General features: G+C 50.2%; 1 protein-coding gene across 2 annotated transcripts in view; it reads right to left on the bottom strand.

The window, feature by feature from the left end:
* The window catches only part of LCP2 (lymphocyte cytosolic protein 2), a 48,598-nt gene that overhangs the window by 22,861 nt on the left and 7,819 nt on the right, over positions 1–17,918 (bottom strand). For both annotated transcript variants that reach the window (XM_045551200.1, XM_045551199.1), the window contains exons 4-7: positions 13,509–13,555; positions 3,015–3,080; positions 2,584–2,615; positions 1,683–1,720 (exon numbers count right to left, since the gene is read on the bottom strand). In XM_045551200.1, coding sequence (XP_045407156.1) covers positions 1,683–1,720; positions 2,584–2,615; positions 3,015–3,080; positions 13,509–13,555 — 183 coding nt within the window. The remainder of the gene's footprint in view (positions 1–1,682; positions 1,721–2,583; positions 2,616–3,014; positions 3,081–13,508; positions 13,556–17,918) is intronic.

Below are 17,918 nucleotides of genomic sequence, written 5' to 3'. Positions count from 1 at the left end.
GTGCTGGGTGCCTGCCTTTGAAGCCGTCCATGAAAGTGCTCAGTGCCCAGCAGAGGCCACACCAGCAGCCACGGAGTGGGGACGCTCTTCACTGTCTTGCCAAAGTCCAGAGGGTGCATGAACCAACCCAGAGCTCTGCGGTCAAGGGCGGTGTGGAAAGAAGCAACGGGAGGTTGCAACTTTTTGAGGAAAGGGAGGTACCAATATCCTGGAAATCCTGACAGCTTTGACGGATAGCTTAAGGAAGACTGCATTTAAGTTGTTCAGTTGAAAGATTCCTGTGTTCATTTTTGAGTTCATGAATGTTAACAAACAAACAACAACAAGTAGGCAGGCAAAGTGAGAGTTGAATGCTGTCCTAACTCCAAAAAAGACTGTCCTGCCGTGTCTGTGTTCTTAAAACTTAGGGGCAGGTGGGCCGAGCCCCTGAGGACCGGCACTTGGGAACAGTGGCCTGTGTAGGGAGGTCCACAGGCAGGTGGCCTCTCTCCAGCCCCTGCTGGCGCCTGTCCTGCCCAGACCCCTTGTTCCTGACTTTACACCAGCCCTGTACCCTGTAAGCCTTTCTCAAACAACAGATTTTTCCTCTCTGCTTCTACAACAATTATTTTCTCCCCATCATTTGGCTCCTAAATCTGTATGCATGCTTTGGCTGCCAGTCATATTCTGCCATATGCGTGTCAAAGTAAATTAAAATGGAGACTGGGCCTGAGGAACCCAGAGCAGACAAAAGTGCTCAGGCTCGTAAGTGACCTAAACCTTGCTTGATTTGCAAACATAAGCAATACTTAACTTGAGCTCTTTCTTGTAAAAGGAAAACAACTTAAAAGCTCAAGCAATCAGAAGTAGCTAACAAACTTACCATTTTATACCTAGGAACTTTCCAGCAAGATAGACCAAATAAGACAACTTTATAACTGTAACTAATCGAGTATTTTCTTTATATTACTTCTGCATTCACGGGGGTACCACTTCTGGTTTGGTGCTGCCCGACTCATGAATCGTCATTTGTGCAAATAACTCTTTACAATCGTCCTGTGCCTCATCGTACCTTTTAAACAGGTGTTATCCATAGTTTAAAATGCTTAGGTTCCTGATGTCCACCCACCTCCCTGTTTCCCATGTGAATTGCTGGGCACAGAATGGACCCACTGAGTTTCCAAACACCAGCGAATGGAAAGCAAACCCTCAGTGAGCAGAGGGACAGAACAGTGTCCTCGGGCTGAGCACGAGAGGACAAGAAAATCTCCTTTAGAGTGGATTTCTAGGAGAGTTCAATTTGGAGACAGGTGGGGGGTAGGAAAAGGCCCTGCGTGGGGTGGGTAACGGTGGACAACTGCATGATCAGCAAACTACAGCCCAAGGGCCAGGCAGGCCCTGCCCCACCCTCTGTTTTCGTAAATAGAGGTTTATGGGCACGTAGCCACACCCATCTGTTAGCTCATCCACCGTGGCTGCTTTTGTGCTCAGGTGGCAGAGTTGAGTTGATTCAGAGGCTGCATGGCACCCAAAGCCAAAAATACTTCCTGTCTGGCCCTTTGCAGACACCCTTTCTGAGCCCTGGAGGGGTGTGCTGGCGTCTTGTTAGGGGCCTTGCTCCGTGCGGCTTTGTGCTGGGACCTGGTGACAAAGCCACCCTGGATGCTGCTGTCAGGTGGAAGAACAGCCCCGATTATACTCACAAAGGACGACCAGCCCCCGTTGTCCTCTTCATGGCTTTCTGCGGAAGGAAATGACACGACTGTCAGCACCGAAGGAAGCCGCCGCTCGAAGGGAAGTGGAAGCAGCTCCTGCATCTGCGCCCTCCTCACCTGTGCCCCCTCCCAGCCCTTCCTCCTCCTCCCACACACCTGGGGCTCAGCCAGGCACCGCCGGCTCCAGGGAGTCTACCGAGGGGCTCGTTCTCCCGGAGAACCAGAGAGCAGCAGCGGTTCTCAACCTTTCACGTGCCTGAGAGTCACCTAGGAGTGCTTTAAAATATGCAGACGCTTGAGCCCCATCCCTAGAGCTTCTGATTCAGCAGGACTGGGTGAGGCCCCGCAGTCTGCATGCTAACACCGTGTGCAACTGAGCCGCTGAAAAACTGCTGTAGAGGCTCAGAGGCAGCCCCTGGCACAGGTGCGGACGCAGTGAGAAGGCACCTTCGATGGCCCAGGAAGCAGCCCCCACCAGACAGAGACTGCTGGCGCCTTCCCCGTGGACGTCCCAGCCTCCAGAACTGTGAGAAATAAACTTGTGTTGTTTGCAAGCCAAAAAAAAAAAAAACATCAGAAGCAGGGGAATGGGCCCACATCAGGTGCTCAGTCAAAGTCTGGGTCCTTCTGCCCCACGCAGCTCCCAGACCCCTCCATGTGCCTCTGCAGACGTCCCCACAGAGCAGGAGCTCTAAGTCGGGTGCCCTGCAGAGTGACTTGTCTCCTCCCCTCAATCCGGACCCAAGCCCTTTCCTGGGTAAGAACTGCTGGCAGGCAAATAGGTAAGGTCACCTGCATGACACCCAAGGAGCCCTAGGCACCAGAAAGGCAGGAGAACTGAAGTGCCTGTCACCTCCTAAAGCAATCACCTCTCAGCCCCAGCCCTTACCTGTCTCTTCAGGAAACCGCTGGACCTGGGGTCTGCAAAGGCAAACAGCACTGCGTTAATGATCCTGTTGATTTAAGGGGATCTCCCTCTTTCCTCAGTCCAGTCCTGTGAGTGGAACCCCCAGTGCAGGGTGTGTCTCACTGCCCAGGAAGGATTTGTCCTTGTTGCTTGGCAACTGGGGCTAGGATGCTCCAAAGAAGATTCTGGAAACCACAAAAGCCACATTGGTGGCACAACTGGGAGCCTGACGGTGTGGAGGAAGTTCCCCTGACGTACGGACCCTGGGACAGGATGCAGGGCAGGGAGAGGGAACCCCCGCCCTCCTTGGGCACCACGGCCAAGACCCCTGGGACTCAGGGAACCACGGCAGGCTCAACATGACTTTAAAAATTCCTGGGTTTCCTCCCAGGGCGCAGGGCCACCCCACTCACTTGCGTGTGAAGATGCTCCTCCTCTCTTCGTTCTTGTTGATTTCTTGACTTAACTTACTGAGAATCCTACAAGATAACAAGAGAGAAAAGAGAGAAGACCATCTCCTTTCAGCCTCAACCTTCCCACTGAGCCCTGAAATTCCCTGATCTATAGGACCTCGGGGTGCCTGGGCCTACTTTGGCCAGCCTCCTCTGAGGTGGCCCACGGAGGTGACCCTCTGCTCCTCACTTTCAGAACTTGTCACCCCCTCCCCCGGCCAGACCTTGCTCCTGCCCAGGAAGCCCTCTCTCCCTCTGCTGATCTCTCTGGCTGAGCCTTCTGCATCTAGCTCAGAGCCCCTCCTTAAAGACTTGTCAGCTCACACGTGGCTTCCCCTCCTCTGAAATGCAGGAGCCTCAGGATCTGGAGACTATAACCGTGTATTTCATTGTATTATTATTCCCGGGGCTGAGGTCTCTGACTCTTGCATGAGTATCCTTGTGGTGACGTCTTGCTCCCAAGACTCTTCAAACCATCTCCCAGACCTAGAGGAATCAGCTACTCGTTGTGTATTACTTATCACAACCTCTCGTAGGCTGTTCTTTGACAGTTTTCTCCTTCCCTTATCCCCTTCCTGACTCCTACTCAGTATCATGGGTTCTTTTAAAAACTTGGAGAAGAATCCCCTATAAAGGCACAGCCCGCAGAGTGAGAGATCCCCTGAGTCATCCATCCCCCTGGGGCCACCTTGGCCAGGACACTTGAAGATACCCTTAGTCCCAGGGTACCTCCATGCCTGAAATCGCAAAGCCTCAAGCCCCAGGATGGGGAGGGTCTTTGCCATCAGGACCACACCTCCAGCATGCACTAGCAACACGCGTCCATTCCACTCTCAGAACTCCAGGACTCGAGACTCCAGCCCCTCCTAGCACCCACCGATGAGACCAACAGACCCGCATTCGTAACCAGCCGGGCTCCGTGTTTCCCGGGGATTTGGGACAACTAGAAGGAGCCTCAGAGATTATCTAGTCCAACTTCATTGTACAGAGGGGACGACACAGGCCCAGACAAGAAAGGGGATTCACCCGCAGCCATAGCTGGTCAGTGACGAAGACTGCCCCTCCCCCCGCCACACACACCGGCCCCTCAAGCAGGGTGCCATGATTTCCAAGCCAGCACCCTGCAGTGAACCACCTCCCTGTGTCCATGCCCTGGATACTACCAGCTCCCTGGGAGTGGGCACTGTTGGGTCCCTACCTAGCCCATCTATGAGAATGACCCGTGGTCTACATTTGCTTAATGGTCTTCTTAACGATCATCTCCAGGTAACAAGTTTGAGCTAAAACAAACTCACTAAGTTAGTAAAGAAAGTCCTCAGCATCTGCCACATCCAGCTGCCTTCATCATTCCCTGGCCCCCCAACTCTCCCACTCTCCCAGGGACCCCTCCTACCTCATTAGAACAATAGGATGAATGAACTTCCACAACTACACTGGGGACTTACGGGGACAGAGAAGGAGAAAAGGCAATGTTTGATCCCCTGTAATCGTGTCATTGTTGAAATTTCACACTTCAGTGACTGCCCAGATGTTTAAAGCAGGGGTGGGGGCTTCCTGGTCACCTTCTGATCATGCCATCAGAATGCTCGAGACGTGGTTCTTTTTGGGTCCTTTAAGTGATTGTCTGAGAAGATGATGGCATGCTGGGTGGAGGGACTCCTACAGAGTGGGCAGGGGAGCCTCTTAGTGTCCCGCATCCTGGCCATGTCAGGTGGTCACTGTTTATTCAACAATATGCATGAAGGGCCTTCTAAGTGCCAGGGACTCCTCTGCCAGGCACTCAAGGTACAGCAATGAAGAAACGGACCCAGGATCTCTGCTCTCCAGGAGATTGCGTGCTAGTGGAGAGACATCTTTAAGGAGGTGAAATCTGAAGTCAAGCCTACACTGTGCATACACATGCACAACGGTGGTGAGGGCTGGGGAAGGGGAGGGGTGTGCAGGGTGGGGTGCAGTTGCCATTTAAAATGATCAGACCTCAATGAGAACGTGACATTTCAGTAATGACTTGAGGGAGGTGGGCTGAACCGCACCCCAGCGCCCCCGTCCCACACGTCTTGGCTGGGCCCTGCTGAGTTCTCAGTGCTGCTTTGGATCCTGAAAGGACCCCCTGCTCTCTGCGGCGTCACCTCCCACCAGTATCTCTAACAGCCAGGCTGGAGGCTGCTGGGGCTCTAACCGGGTAAGGAAGGAAATGCCAAACCGCAGGCCTCAGCAGAGGAGCGGCGCAGAGCTGAGAGCGGGCAGCACGGGGCCTGCAGTTGGCTCGCAACCAAGCTCCCAGCCTCCTCCTCCTTCAGAGGCTTCAGACAGCACCTTCGAAGCCCGCAAGACCACTGCCAGGGGCTGGCAGACAGGGGGGCAGTGCTGGTGGGCAAGGCAGGAAGGTGGTTGCCGCAAAATGGCCACGTGCAAACCTTCAAAGTTGCACCCTACCCCCAGAGGACCAAGTGACAGTGGGTGGCTGGAGGTGACTCATTCTCCCTCTACCACATAAACTCCAGGCTTCACTCAGGACCAGGGAAGGAGGTGGAGAGGGCCAGGCAGCTACAGACAGTAGTTCTTTCTGATACCCCTTGTTTGAGGCACGAGCTGGCCCTGGAATGGGCTGGACCTACAACAGGAGGAAGTCAGGCCACTGCAGAAAGGTGGCATTCTGTGACGACCCGGGCTCCAGCCCAGTTGCATCCCTCACTTGCTGCATGATGGGGGCCAGTCTTCATCCTCTCAGTCTGAAGACCCTCCTGGTGATGCACAAGTTATGGAACGTGTAGGCACAGAGAGTCTGACTGCAGTGTCCTGCCCCACGGGTGGTGCCCACTGTGTGACCTCAGACAGGGCAGGTGCCCGCCCCAGGCCCCAGATTCCTCATCAGCACAATAAGGCGGTTGGGCCTGACTAGGGAATCCCTGGCAGGCCTGATCATCGGGACTGCCTGGGTGCACATGTTACACGCGTGGGTGACCAGGCCGTCCCTGGGCTTAACCGATCAGACTCTCCAGGGAGAGGCCCGGGGAGCAGTAGCACCAGCCGCCCCCCCAGGCGAGTTTTACGATCACAAAAGTTTTATGATGAATAAATCTGGTTATTCTTGACACTGGTGAAATTGTGTTTTCAAAAAAGAGGAGGAGAAAGAGAGGCAGAAGAAGGAACTTTGTAACGATGAAGGAGTGAGGCAGGGAGTGGGGAGAGTAGGGCTCTCGGTGGGTCTTTGATGGAACCCCCAGTTCTCCCCGGGCTCCAACAACTGCACTAGTGGGTCTTGAGGTCAACTGTGCTGATCACATAAGAAGTAAGAAAGAAAAGTATCAGAAAAGAAAGGCAGCTGGCAGGCAAGCAGGAAGGCAGGAAGGAAGGGACAGAGAGAGGGAGGGAGGGAGGCATGGAAGGGGTAGAGAATAGAAATATCCGTGGAGCACACAGCACCCAGTAAGGCTAGGTACTGTCTCATGAAAATTCTATCTTTGTTTCCTGCATTGTCGCTGTGTGGTCGTACACTGGCTTACGATGGGAAATGTATATCTTCCACAGCTTGCATGGTGAAAGCTTTGGACCAACTACCCCCCTCTCCCTCGTTCAGGGCTTTCCCCAGTGGGAGGCTTGCTCCCCTGACTCAGATTCCAGACTGCCTGCTGGCCCTCCCAGGACAACAGTGGTCCTGCCTGTCCCCGAGCGCTGTCTCTCCCACTCTCTTGTGGCTGCCTGTCTAGGCTCGGACGTCACCTTTGTCCACCCTCCTCCCTGCACACATTCCCACTTTCAACTGGCCCTGGCTCTGCACGCCATCCTCCTTTAAAACAAAAAAGTGTTCTCTCTTTAAAAACCGATCTCCTTGAGCCAAACCTTCCAAATTCCATCTTTCTCACCTGAGAAGCCGGGGGTCGGCCCGGATGTCTTAAGACTCAGGAAGGAGCCTTCCACCATCACCTTTGGCCCCAGCAGAGGACCCCGTGGCGGGGGGGAGGAATCGTCTGAGGGCACAGAGTGGGCTCCCCACTCTCCACCCCGTTCCCCACCCTACAGTCTTGCATGTCATGTTTTCCTTGAGCCTCACAGTCGCATGTATGGTAGACAAGTATGATTGCTCCCATTTTTACCAATGAGGAAGGTGAGGACCTGAAGGAGGTCAGATGTCAAAGGCCACATGACCAGTGTCACTGAGGAGCTGACCCTTCACCCAAGTTTTCTGGGCTTCATTGGAGAAGAAACAGCAGGTGAGAGGAGGCACCTTGCACGTGGGCAGATTACTGGGGTGGAGGCCTGGCCAGGGGTTAGCCCATAAATGGGAGAGGGAAGGAGCACGTTAGAGACAAGCCTTGTCACTGCTTCAATTTTGCTGGTTGCTGGTCACATTCTCCAACAGGTACAAGAATATTCGATTCACCTCTGGGTCCCTCTCCCTCCACACTTTCCCTGTCTTCTCTGTCTTGTTTAGAGAAGCAGGTACTAAGGTGATGACACAGGATGCCATCCCTGCCATCAAGGGGCTCACAGCCTTGCAGGGAGACAGACAAACGACAGATAGGTCTGCATTACTTCTGTGTTTGGATCTGGGATTCTCCAAGCCTAATTCCACTCTCGGCAATGGGTCCAGTGAGAACGAGTACAAAGAGCCACCCAACACCACCCACTCTTCCCTCCCCTCTCCTTATTTTCTTACGTTACACTGTGGATTTGAGTGTAAAACTTATAACATTTTCTGCTTTAATAAACCCCAAATAGGCACCAGCAGATTTTAACAAGTGTTCTGCTGGTTTAACCAGACCGTTGTCAGCTGCAAGGTGAGGTTTATCCAAGGCCCTGTAAAGGCAGCTTTCGTTGTTTTCTTTAAAAATCCTCCCGATTACAACATCGGGGTGTCTTGGGGTCAACTGTGTCCTGAGAGAGGGGCTATATTTGCAGACAGAGGCAGCCTTCCTCACCAGAATCTGGCTTCTTCCAAAATCTGTTTAATACTGGTATTTTAAGCTTTGGGGAAGGAAATAGATACGTTCAAAGGAGTGTAATCTTGTTGGGGTCTGCTGCACATGAACACAATTTCTTTTCCATAGCCCTTTAGGGTAATGAGCAAAAGGAACAGAAATCAACTTATGTCCAAGGGAAGGGAATGAGTAAGTATTGAACATCCATTTGTGTCAAGGGCAGCGCCAGGCAGTTCATGTGGGCAGCCTCAGCCTCCTTTAACATTCCCCTATCCCTGGAAGCTAGTTCTCTTCGCTTCGACAGGTGAGGAAACTGAGGCTCCGACTGGTGACGTCACTTCCCCAAGGTCCCACTGGAAGGAAGGGGGCAGAGGCAGCCTCAGAACCTGGATCGCCCCATCCAAAGCCCCATGCCCTTTCTATTCTTTAGCCTTCCCTTTCTAACAAGTTAGAATAATTAGTAAAAAAATCTAATTTGTGCTAATCAGGATTTTATGCAAAGTAAGAATAGCTGACACTTAGTGTATGTTATTATTTCCCCATTATTTCCTTTGATTTTCCCATTGACCCTTTGAGGTAGGGTCTATTATTATCCCCATTTTACAGATGAGGAAGCTGAGGCTCAGAGAGCTGAGATAATTGTCCACAGTCTCACAGTCCTCCACAGCTTGAGTGGAAGGATTGAGTTTCACAAGTAGTCTGACCACGGGGCCTGCCCTTTTTCTCACTGAGCCCTCCTGTCTACCTGTTCGTACCTACAACGGTAGTATTTAAAACTAACAAGCCTGTAGAGTGCACTTCACCCTTTCCGTCTCTTGATAGTCTAGGAAACTGAGGGTGGTCTAGGATGTGTCCCGGTCACACGGCTCATTGGAAGTAGAGCTGGAATTGGTGCTGATTGCATTTTTCTGCCAAGCGAAACGGAGATTCTCTGAGTCACTGATCAGGGCAGCCTGGACCCTCCTTTGATGTCCTCTCCATCAATCCCGTGTCAGCCCCTCACGTTTCCCGGGCAGACCTCCTCGTCTACCTGGGTACGCACTGAAACACACTGCAGGGGATCCACCACAGGCCAAGTTTTCATTTCAGTTTTCAAACAGCTAAAGAAATATCCCACCCCTACCCCGCCCGCAATGTGAGTGCTTGTAATTCTCCCTTCTGCCTTAACCAGCAGCCACTGCTCACCCCGCCTCCCGCTCCAAACATTGCTTGAGCTTAGCCTTACAATGAAAAAGGAGCTTCCAAGCTGAAAGTGCCTTCTTATCTCTGTCCCACTGCTCTGGTTAAGTCCCCTCCTTCCCCTGGCTTCCCAGCCACAGCCCTAGGGGAGGCTCCCACCTCCTTAGTGGGATCGTGTCCCCCATCTCCTAACTTGGTCCCGTGCCCCCAGCTGGGCTCCCCTCTAAATCATCTCTCACGCTGTGCCGGGCAGAGCCAAGACACAGGTTCACCGTGATCTTATCCCTGATGCACTCACTGCACACACACTCTGGGAATCCTTAGAATGGCTCACGGGGTCTTTACAAATGGCGACACGCACACTGCCACCGGTCATTCTGGCCTCTTTGCTTCTAGTTCCCCCTGGCACATGGCCCAGCTGCTCTGCCCCACCGGTAGTTCCACTAAGCACACTGGTGCCCTGGGACTTTGCAACAGGCTCTCCATTCTTAGAATGTCCTGCAATCCATCCTTCGTATTTCAAAATTTAACTTAGGGTCCGTTTGTTCCATAAGTCTTCTCTGAATACTGTGGAGAAAATTACTCCTGCCTTTCTACTCCCATTGTACTTGTATATGCACGTGTCACAGCACTGTTATAGTATAATTGCTTTGTTTGTGTATCTGACCCTCCCGTTAGAATGTGAGTATCCCAAGGACAGGAATTCTCAGGTCCTTTCTCTCTGTAGCCTGAGTAATTAACAAAGGCCTGACACATTGTAGGTACCCGGTAGCAGTTCACTAAATGAATTAAGTATCAATGAAGTATTAGTCTTGTATAGGGACCAGGAGATGCAAACTCAAATGCCCTCAAGATAGATAGATAAATAGACAGTGAGAGAGCTGTATAGTTAGCATTTCTGGCACTCTCCATTCCTTTGTGAGGATCCAGATTAATATCTGGTAACATTTCTTTTCTGCCTGAAGGACTTTATTTAACATTTGTTGTAGTGTAGGTCAGTTGGTGATGAATTCTTTCAGATTTTGTATATCTGAAAAACTGTTTATTTCACCTTCATTTTTGAAAGGTATTTTTGCTGGGTGTTGAACTCTAGATTGACAATATTTTTCTTTTGGTTCTTTACTTTCAGTACCTCACTGCCTTCTCCCCTGCATTGTTTCTAACCAGAAATCTGCCATGATCCTTATATTTGTTCGTCTGTATGTAATGTGTCTTTTTTTCTTTGACTGCTTTTAAGATTTTGTTTTTATCACTGGTTTTGGGGAATTTGATTATTATGTACCTTGGGGTATTTTTCTTCTTTTTTCTTGGAATTCAGGTTTGTTAAGCCTCTTGGATCTGTGGGTTTATAATTTTCATCCAACTTGAAAGTGTTTTAGCCATTATTTCTTCAAATATTTTATTAATGTCTTTCCTTCCTGTCTCATGTGCACATTCTTTCCTCTTCTTTGGGGACTTTAGACATATATTTGGCTACTTGAAGTTCTCCCAGAGTTCCCTGATGCTCTTTACATTGTTTTGTTTTCACTTTTTCTCTCTGTATGTTTCATTTTGGATAGTTCCTTTTATTACTATTTTTTTCTGCAATATCTAACCTGCTCTTAGTCCCAAGCAGTCTTTTTCTAATCTCAGATATTATAGTCTTCATCTCTAGAAGTTCTGTTTGGGTCTTTTTGTAATTCCCAGGCCTGAATTTAACTATTCAAACATATGAAACAGTTACATTGTCCTTGTCTGCTAATTCTAATATCTGGGGCAGTTATGGGGCAGTTTTGGTGTGTTAGCTTTTCTCCTCATTATGGGTCATACTTGCCTGCTTATTTGCATGCCTGTTAGTCTCTGATTAGATGCCTAACATTGTGAATTTTCTTTCATTGGGTAATGAATATTTTTGCATTCCTATAAAGAGTTTTAAGTTTTGTTCTGAGTTGCAGTTAAGTTACTGAGAAACAATGTGTTTCTTTTGAATCTTGCTTTTAACATTTGCTAGGAAAGACCAGAAAACTTTTTAGATTAGGGCTAATAATTCCCTACTATTAAGGCAAGATCCTTCTGTGCACTCTACCCAATGACTGTGCATCTAGAGGTTTTCCAACCAGGCTAGTAGGAGCAGGCACCATTTCCAGCCCTATGTGTGGCTACCAGTTCCTCCAGTCCTCTTGGGTAGTTCTTTTGTGAGCTACAGGTAGTCTCTACAGGTACTGCTCAGCACCTGATGCAGGAGGTCCTCTGAACCTCTCCGGAACACTTGACAGGGCACTCTTCTCTCTGGCACCTGCTCCATGAACTGCAGACGCCTGCATTCTCAGCCATCTCCTCAACTCAGGGCTGTCCACCAGGCTCAGCACTGTGTTTCCGGCCCCTGCACCATGGCCTGGAGACTCTCTCTAAGCCGTGAGCAGTCACAGGGTTCGCGGTCTTTGTTCTCCATTCTCCTTGTCTGATGTCCAATGTCGTGAAAACTGCTGTTCTGTATACTTGTCTGGGTATTTGGTTGTTTCACGCAGGAAAGTAAATAGGATCCTATTACTTCATGTTGGTCAGAAAGCCAAGTTCCTATGCATAGGATATAAATGCCTGCTGTGCCTTAGGATCATCCCTCAGGTTGCGGTAGGGACCGTGGTGCATGGGGAGCACAATCCCCACCTAAACAGGGCAGCCGGGGTCAGATCCAGCCGCTCCTGCCACAATAGAGTATGGGCCCTGCATTACCACCTCTTTCACTTGTTTCCAAAGAAGCTGGATTTTTTGAAACTTTTCTTGATTTTAAAACACAGTGTGGACTTAACACAGCTTCAGGCTGGGTCTGGCCCCTGTGTGGGAAGGCCTCTCTTTTACATAGAACTGTGGCTTGTTTCTGGAGCATCACATTTCTGCAATCGTGGAAATGTTCTACATCTGCTCTGGTGTAGTAGTTACCAGCTCTGTGTAGCTATTACAGTGTGGCTAGTGCCTCTGAGTAACTGAACTATAAATTAAATTTAAACTTAAATAGCCACATGTGGTTAGAAGAAATCCTTAGAAAGATCAAGCCATCTTCAACAACATTCCTCCCTGGAGATAGGCAGCGTCCTAAGGCAAATCTTTATTCCTCTCTTTTCCTTTTCCCTTCCAGACAAGGGACACCTGATAATCATGCTAAAATTTTTTTTTTAATTGAGGCTCTGGCATTTCTATCTATTCATGAGATCTCCCAACCTCCTACTCATTTGGCCTGCTTCCCTTTTGTAAGTTCTGAGACCCTTAGAGCAAGGGAAAGGACCTCACAGAATGTCCAAGTTGAGGTCTCAAATAGGTAACATCCAGCCTAACTCTAGCCCACAGGTATGTTTACTTTGACTTTCACGATATTTAAAAATATTTGAGTCAACATTTAAAAATGGAGATATATCCCATAAAGCCCATATTTCCAGATACTCTTGATAAATTTGAAGATTGGACATTGTTGGGTCCACACTGGAGTGCAGTAGCTACTACACTCTTTGAACGGAGATTATAATATCTGGTTTGCCACAATCCCCACCGCTCCCTAATGTTTCACCAACAATGAGGCTTTGTGGTGGCTACTATCTTTTTATCGTCATCACTGTGCTATTACTTTTCTAATAGTGGAGAAATATTTCTCCCTATAGAATATTTACCACTGTTTTACTCAGTGCTGGTAAAACAAAAGAAATCAATGGGGCTTTGTGTTTTCAACCTGGCTCATTTCACATATTTCTGTCTCCTGCCTGGCTCCTGTAAGTATTTGAGTACATGAGACCTTTACTAGAGGGATGAAAAATGCATGGCATGATATGCATCCTCTAATTGCCATTTCAGCACCCATGGCAGACATGAGTAATCAACAGCAGCTCCATTTCCTCAGGATTCTTCTCAACCCAACACCCCTGGCAGCCATTCCCAGGCAGTCAGTATTTACGCACACTGATTCGCATTGCCATCCTTCATCTGGCTCAGCTCTCATTTTGCTGAGCTGGAAACAAAGGTCCACAAAAACTCAAGATATCACAGAGTTGATGATGACGCCATAGTGAAACCTGTGGTCTCTCGGTGCTGGTGCTATTCTTAGCGGCCCAAGCACCCATGGGAAGAGAGGAAGTGAAAACATTATTGAGTGTTGGGCTTATCTTTGGCAAGATCATCCAGCTCACCAGCTGGGATGGAGCTGTTACTTCCTTTTCCCAACTCATCGTGTAACTTCTCTTCCCCACACCCTGACCTTGTCCCCAGCCATCCCACCTGCTTTCTTATTTCAAGCCCACAGTGATACGTAACTGACCCAGACCCCCTAGACCACTTCCACCCCAACCTCTGTTTCCCAAACAGCCCAAGGAGTCAGGGGAGTACTTACGGCACCCGGAGCTTGGGGAACTTCTGGATGTCGTTTTCTGTCAGGTTCTGAAATGAAGACATGCATGGCAGGCAGGTTACAACCCGCAGGGAGGGCTCTGAGCCAGGCGAGAAGAATAACATGTGGAATAGTCTAGGGAGTGGTGGGGCCTGCAGCAAACTGAAGCATATAACCCCCCCCAACCCACCCAAAGCCGGCAGCTTCCAGATGTTGTCTAAAAGCCTGTGGGCTGGGCCTGGCGTTGCTGGATCTACTTTTCCAAAGGGAATCCTGAAATATGGATTTTATGCAAAATGTTCTGAGTTTTTAATGTTGACAGATATTTTTGACTTAACCAAATAAAAACGATGAGAGCAAAATCTGTAACACCAAACAACTTGCTTTGTGGGCTGAATTTGGCTGTGTGGTGACTTCCTCCCTAAACTCACACCCCAGACTTCAGGGCCCCTCAGGCTCCACGTGGCCCAGCTGTGGCGAAGCCAGCCTGGAGGAGGGCTCGGTGCCCCATTTACGCCATCGCACCTCAGAGACTGTCACCAGGCCACTGGTGCAGCTCTCGAGACGGGGATGCAACGAGAAGGCTTTCCTGAGGGAACCCAGAGGGGAAGGAGAAAGAAACTCTGATTTGTCAAGTACTGACTCTGGGCTTTTGCTTCGTTACACCTTAGCGCATCCCCCATCGCCCCTGTGCTGTAGGGACTATCTGTAACACAGTCCCTGGATCGCTGGGGCTCAGGGACATTCAGGGAACTTCAGCTGGTAGGGGACGCGCCGGGGCTGGGACTCTGCTCTAGAGCATCGCGGTCCCTTTTCTCCCAGCAAACCTCCCAGGTCTGAGCCCTCTGGGGGTCCCCGTGGCCTAAGCTGGAGGGGAGGTGGGGGGGAGGGGGTGACAGAAGACATCTTGAAGGCAGGGGGAGGGCGGGCCTGCCAGTGTGCGGGTCAGAAGAGAGGGTGGGCGTGCTTTCCACAGGGCCAGCGCGAGCCAGAGAAGGGGCTCCGGGCCCTTCTAGCCAAGGCCCGTGGTCAGGGCTGGTGGTCAGGGTGGGGGCTCTGGAGTTGGACAGGCTGTGTTTGAGTCTTGGTTGGTCTACTTGGCAGCTGTTTTATTTTGGGCGCACACTCAGCCCTTCTAAGCCTCAGTTTCCTCATCTGTAAAATGGAGATCGTTATAATATTTATAACAACACCCACCTTTCAGGGGCATGAGGATTGAGTGGGGTGGTGTATGTAATGTGTCTGGCACGGTGCCTGGCAGAGTGTGCGATGGAGAAGTTGGGGAGGAAGACGAGGAATCACTACCTCAGGAGGTGGAAGGCAAGGGGAGGGGGTCTGGCTGGGTCTTGGAGGTGTTTTTGCTTCTTTTCCTCCTCTGTGCTGAGAGCTGCTTGCCAGGTTGTTTGCTGCCCGCTGGGAAGAGCTGGACAGGCTTCCCTTTGAGCTCAGCTGGCACAGGGGCTGGGCTGGGGCATCTTAGCAATGCGCTTATAGGGTTCATCTGACCTAGCTCCTAGGAGCAGTTTCAGACACACCCCCCTTGTCAGACCGTGTGAGGCAGGGCTGGGGAAGGTCAGGAGAGTCAGCCAAGAGTCCCGAGAGCACCAGGCTTTTGGTCCAGCTTCTTAACCTCTTCTGCTTCTTGTTTTTTTTTTTTTTAAATGTCATTGAGCAGCAGCATCTCCTCCCTCCAGAGCTATGCTACTGTCAGGGAGGGGACTGAGGCTCATGTTCAGAGTGCGCCGTGACGAATTAAAGGTTCCTAGAGCTGCCAGAGGGACGACAGCTGAGCACCGGGCAGGGGGCTACCAGCTTGTGTGGTGCTGAGCAGGGAACATAAGCTGAGGGAATTTCAGGAACATGGTGGAGGAGCGGGCGGAGGTGAGCACGGCTGGAAGACACAGAGGAGCAGGTTGTTGGAAAAAGAATGACATTTAGAACTGGGACAAGAACAGTGAGGAAAGATGAGAGATGTTGAAACAGGATTTCTGGAGAGTTTTGCTGTGTGATGTAACCCGCCCACCCGCCCCCACCACCACTTTCAAAAACCTTCAGCAAACTCTGGGTCACTTGTGTGATGATTTGGAGTCAGTTTGTGACTTTGCAGCAGTGTTATATGCTATGCGTGTCCAGAAGAGGAACACAGAGAGGGCAAAGCCACAGACTGGGCCCTCCCAGAGAGGCAACATGGCAGACACTGCTGTTTGCCTGCTAATGTCCACTCTCTCTTTTGTCCTTACGACAGGTCCTGAATTCAGGGCTTTAGACATACTTTTTCAAAATATCTAACTCCCTAGACTCCTTTGCAGATGGTGGAGGTCACGTGACTCCATTACAGCCAGTGAGACATTACCTAAAGTCTGTTGGATGAAACTTCTGGAAAATTTACTACTTTCCTGAAAAAAGGGGGCACACATTTACCATTCACCATGCACCTTTTGCTCTTTGCCCTTCCCCCCTTCCCCCTGCCTGCAACGCAGGTGTGATGCCCACAGGTGGAGTAGCCAACTCACAGCCATCCGGACAGGAGCCGTCAGCTTTTTCCACAGGCTGGACAAAGCCTGGGTTTTTGATGACTTCCTTCAGCAGGGCACCAGCCCGAGCACCCATCTGTACATTTCTTATTACTTGAGAAAGACCAACCTCTATCTGGTCAGGCCACTGTGGTCAGGTTTCTGTGACATGGAGCCACATGCCTTCCCTTCCCAACTGACACAGATTTCAAGCACATTTCCTTCTCTTTTTACACTTCTGGCAGCATAGTGCCCCTATTCTCCACCAGACAAGGTTCTGTCCTTCTTAACGGAAAACAAAAATGACAGCAAGACAGATTCAAGGGGCCTCCTTGCTCCTACTTTGAAGAAGAAAGAAAGAGAGAGAGAGAGAAAGAGAGAGAGAGAGAGAGAAATAGAGAGAAAAAGAGAGAGAAAGAAAGAAAGAGAGAGAGAGAAAGAAAGAGAGAGAGAGAAAGAAAGAGAGAGAGAGAAAGAAAGAAAAAGAAAGAAAGAAAGAGAAAGAGAGGAAGAAACAAAGGAAGGAAGGAAGGAAGGAAAGGAAGGGAGGGGAAGGCAGGCAGGCAGGCAGGAATTGGTAACTAGGGCCTTCCACTTTTGCCTTGCATAGCAGCCCGGCCCTGGATATTACAGAGCTGGGAGGAGTGAAAGACAAGTAATTGGAGCTTACACCAGGAGTCCAAAATTGTCCCCAGAGCAGCTGGGGTGGATGATGGGCTTCCCCAGTTGTGGGGGGGCCCTGGGTTCTGCTGCCTGCTCTCCTGGCTCCTGTCCCCCCACTTTCCTCCTGTTCACACAACGAGCAGAACGTGCTGCGTTCTCTGAGGGACTGCCGAGTCCCAGAGATTGAAGTAGAGGAGACATAGCTGCTCAGAAAATACCTCTCGACCAGGGACATGACCCTGCCCTCCCAGGCCTGACACCCACAGCGGCAGTGTTGGGGGAATCCCAGAGCCGGGAGGGACCGGCGTCTGCTAAGACCCGGCCCAGTGCAGAAGGGAGCAAGGGAGGCTCAGGGAGGAAAGGGCTTGCTCAAGGTGACCCAGGGCAATAGGGCCACAGCAGGACGGTCCTCAAAGATGTTATCCTCCCTTTTTGTTCAAACACGGTAAGTCTCTGTTCTCAGTGCTAAAGGCACCAGGATGAAATATTCGGGTTCAGCAGGAATTTGCACGAACAGTAATAATAAAACTCCAGGAATTCTATTGACTCAAAGCTCAGCGTAAATAAATAACATTGTTATAGGCTCAAACAGTTTTAGACTAAATTAAATGTATGCTTTAGCTCGAGTCCTAGGTCTGTGACATAGAACAAATCACATCACACCTCTGCGTGTGTTTCCTCATCTGCAGACAGATGGCTGGAGGCCTCCCTGGAGATACCTTTCTGCTATAAAACGAGCTTCTAGAAGGCAAGAAATTACATCTTAACCGTTTCTCTATCCCCAGCACTTGGCATGATCCAGCATGTGAATGGCCCTCAGGAGGATGCCTGTCATGTGAATGGATGGGTGGATGAACGAATGATTTAGGTGGACAGTGAATAAACACGTCTTACACGGCACCGGAAAGCAAAACTCAGACCAACGGGAGCACAGGTTTAGTCTCAGCGTGAGACTTCACAGCTGCCCAGAAAGGGGCAGACGACTATGGGTGGTAGTGAGCTCACCGTCCCTGAAGGAATTCAAGCAGATGTTGATAGCAGGGATGCACTATAAGAAATGGATTGCTGCCCGAATGACTGGAGCCTGTGAACTCTCTGGTCCCTTCCAACTGGCCTGAAGTCAAAGGGTCAAGTTCCCTCACTGACTTACAGGCCAGCACAGCTCAGCATGCCTTCCTCACTACTCTGAATCCAGATTAGGAACATCTGCCCCTTGAGACCTTAAAAGTCCAGTTTG

Source organism: Lemur catta, chromosome 5 (assembly GCF_020740605.2).
Source record: "Lemur catta isolate mLemCat1 chromosome 5, mLemCat1.pri, whole genome shotgun sequence".
In the NCBI taxonomy this organism is placed as follows: Eukaryota; Metazoa; Chordata; class Mammalia; order Primates; family Lemuridae; genus Lemur; species Lemur catta.
Note: the sequence above shows the minus strand (reverse complement) of the source record. Positions and strands in the feature narration are given on the sequence as shown.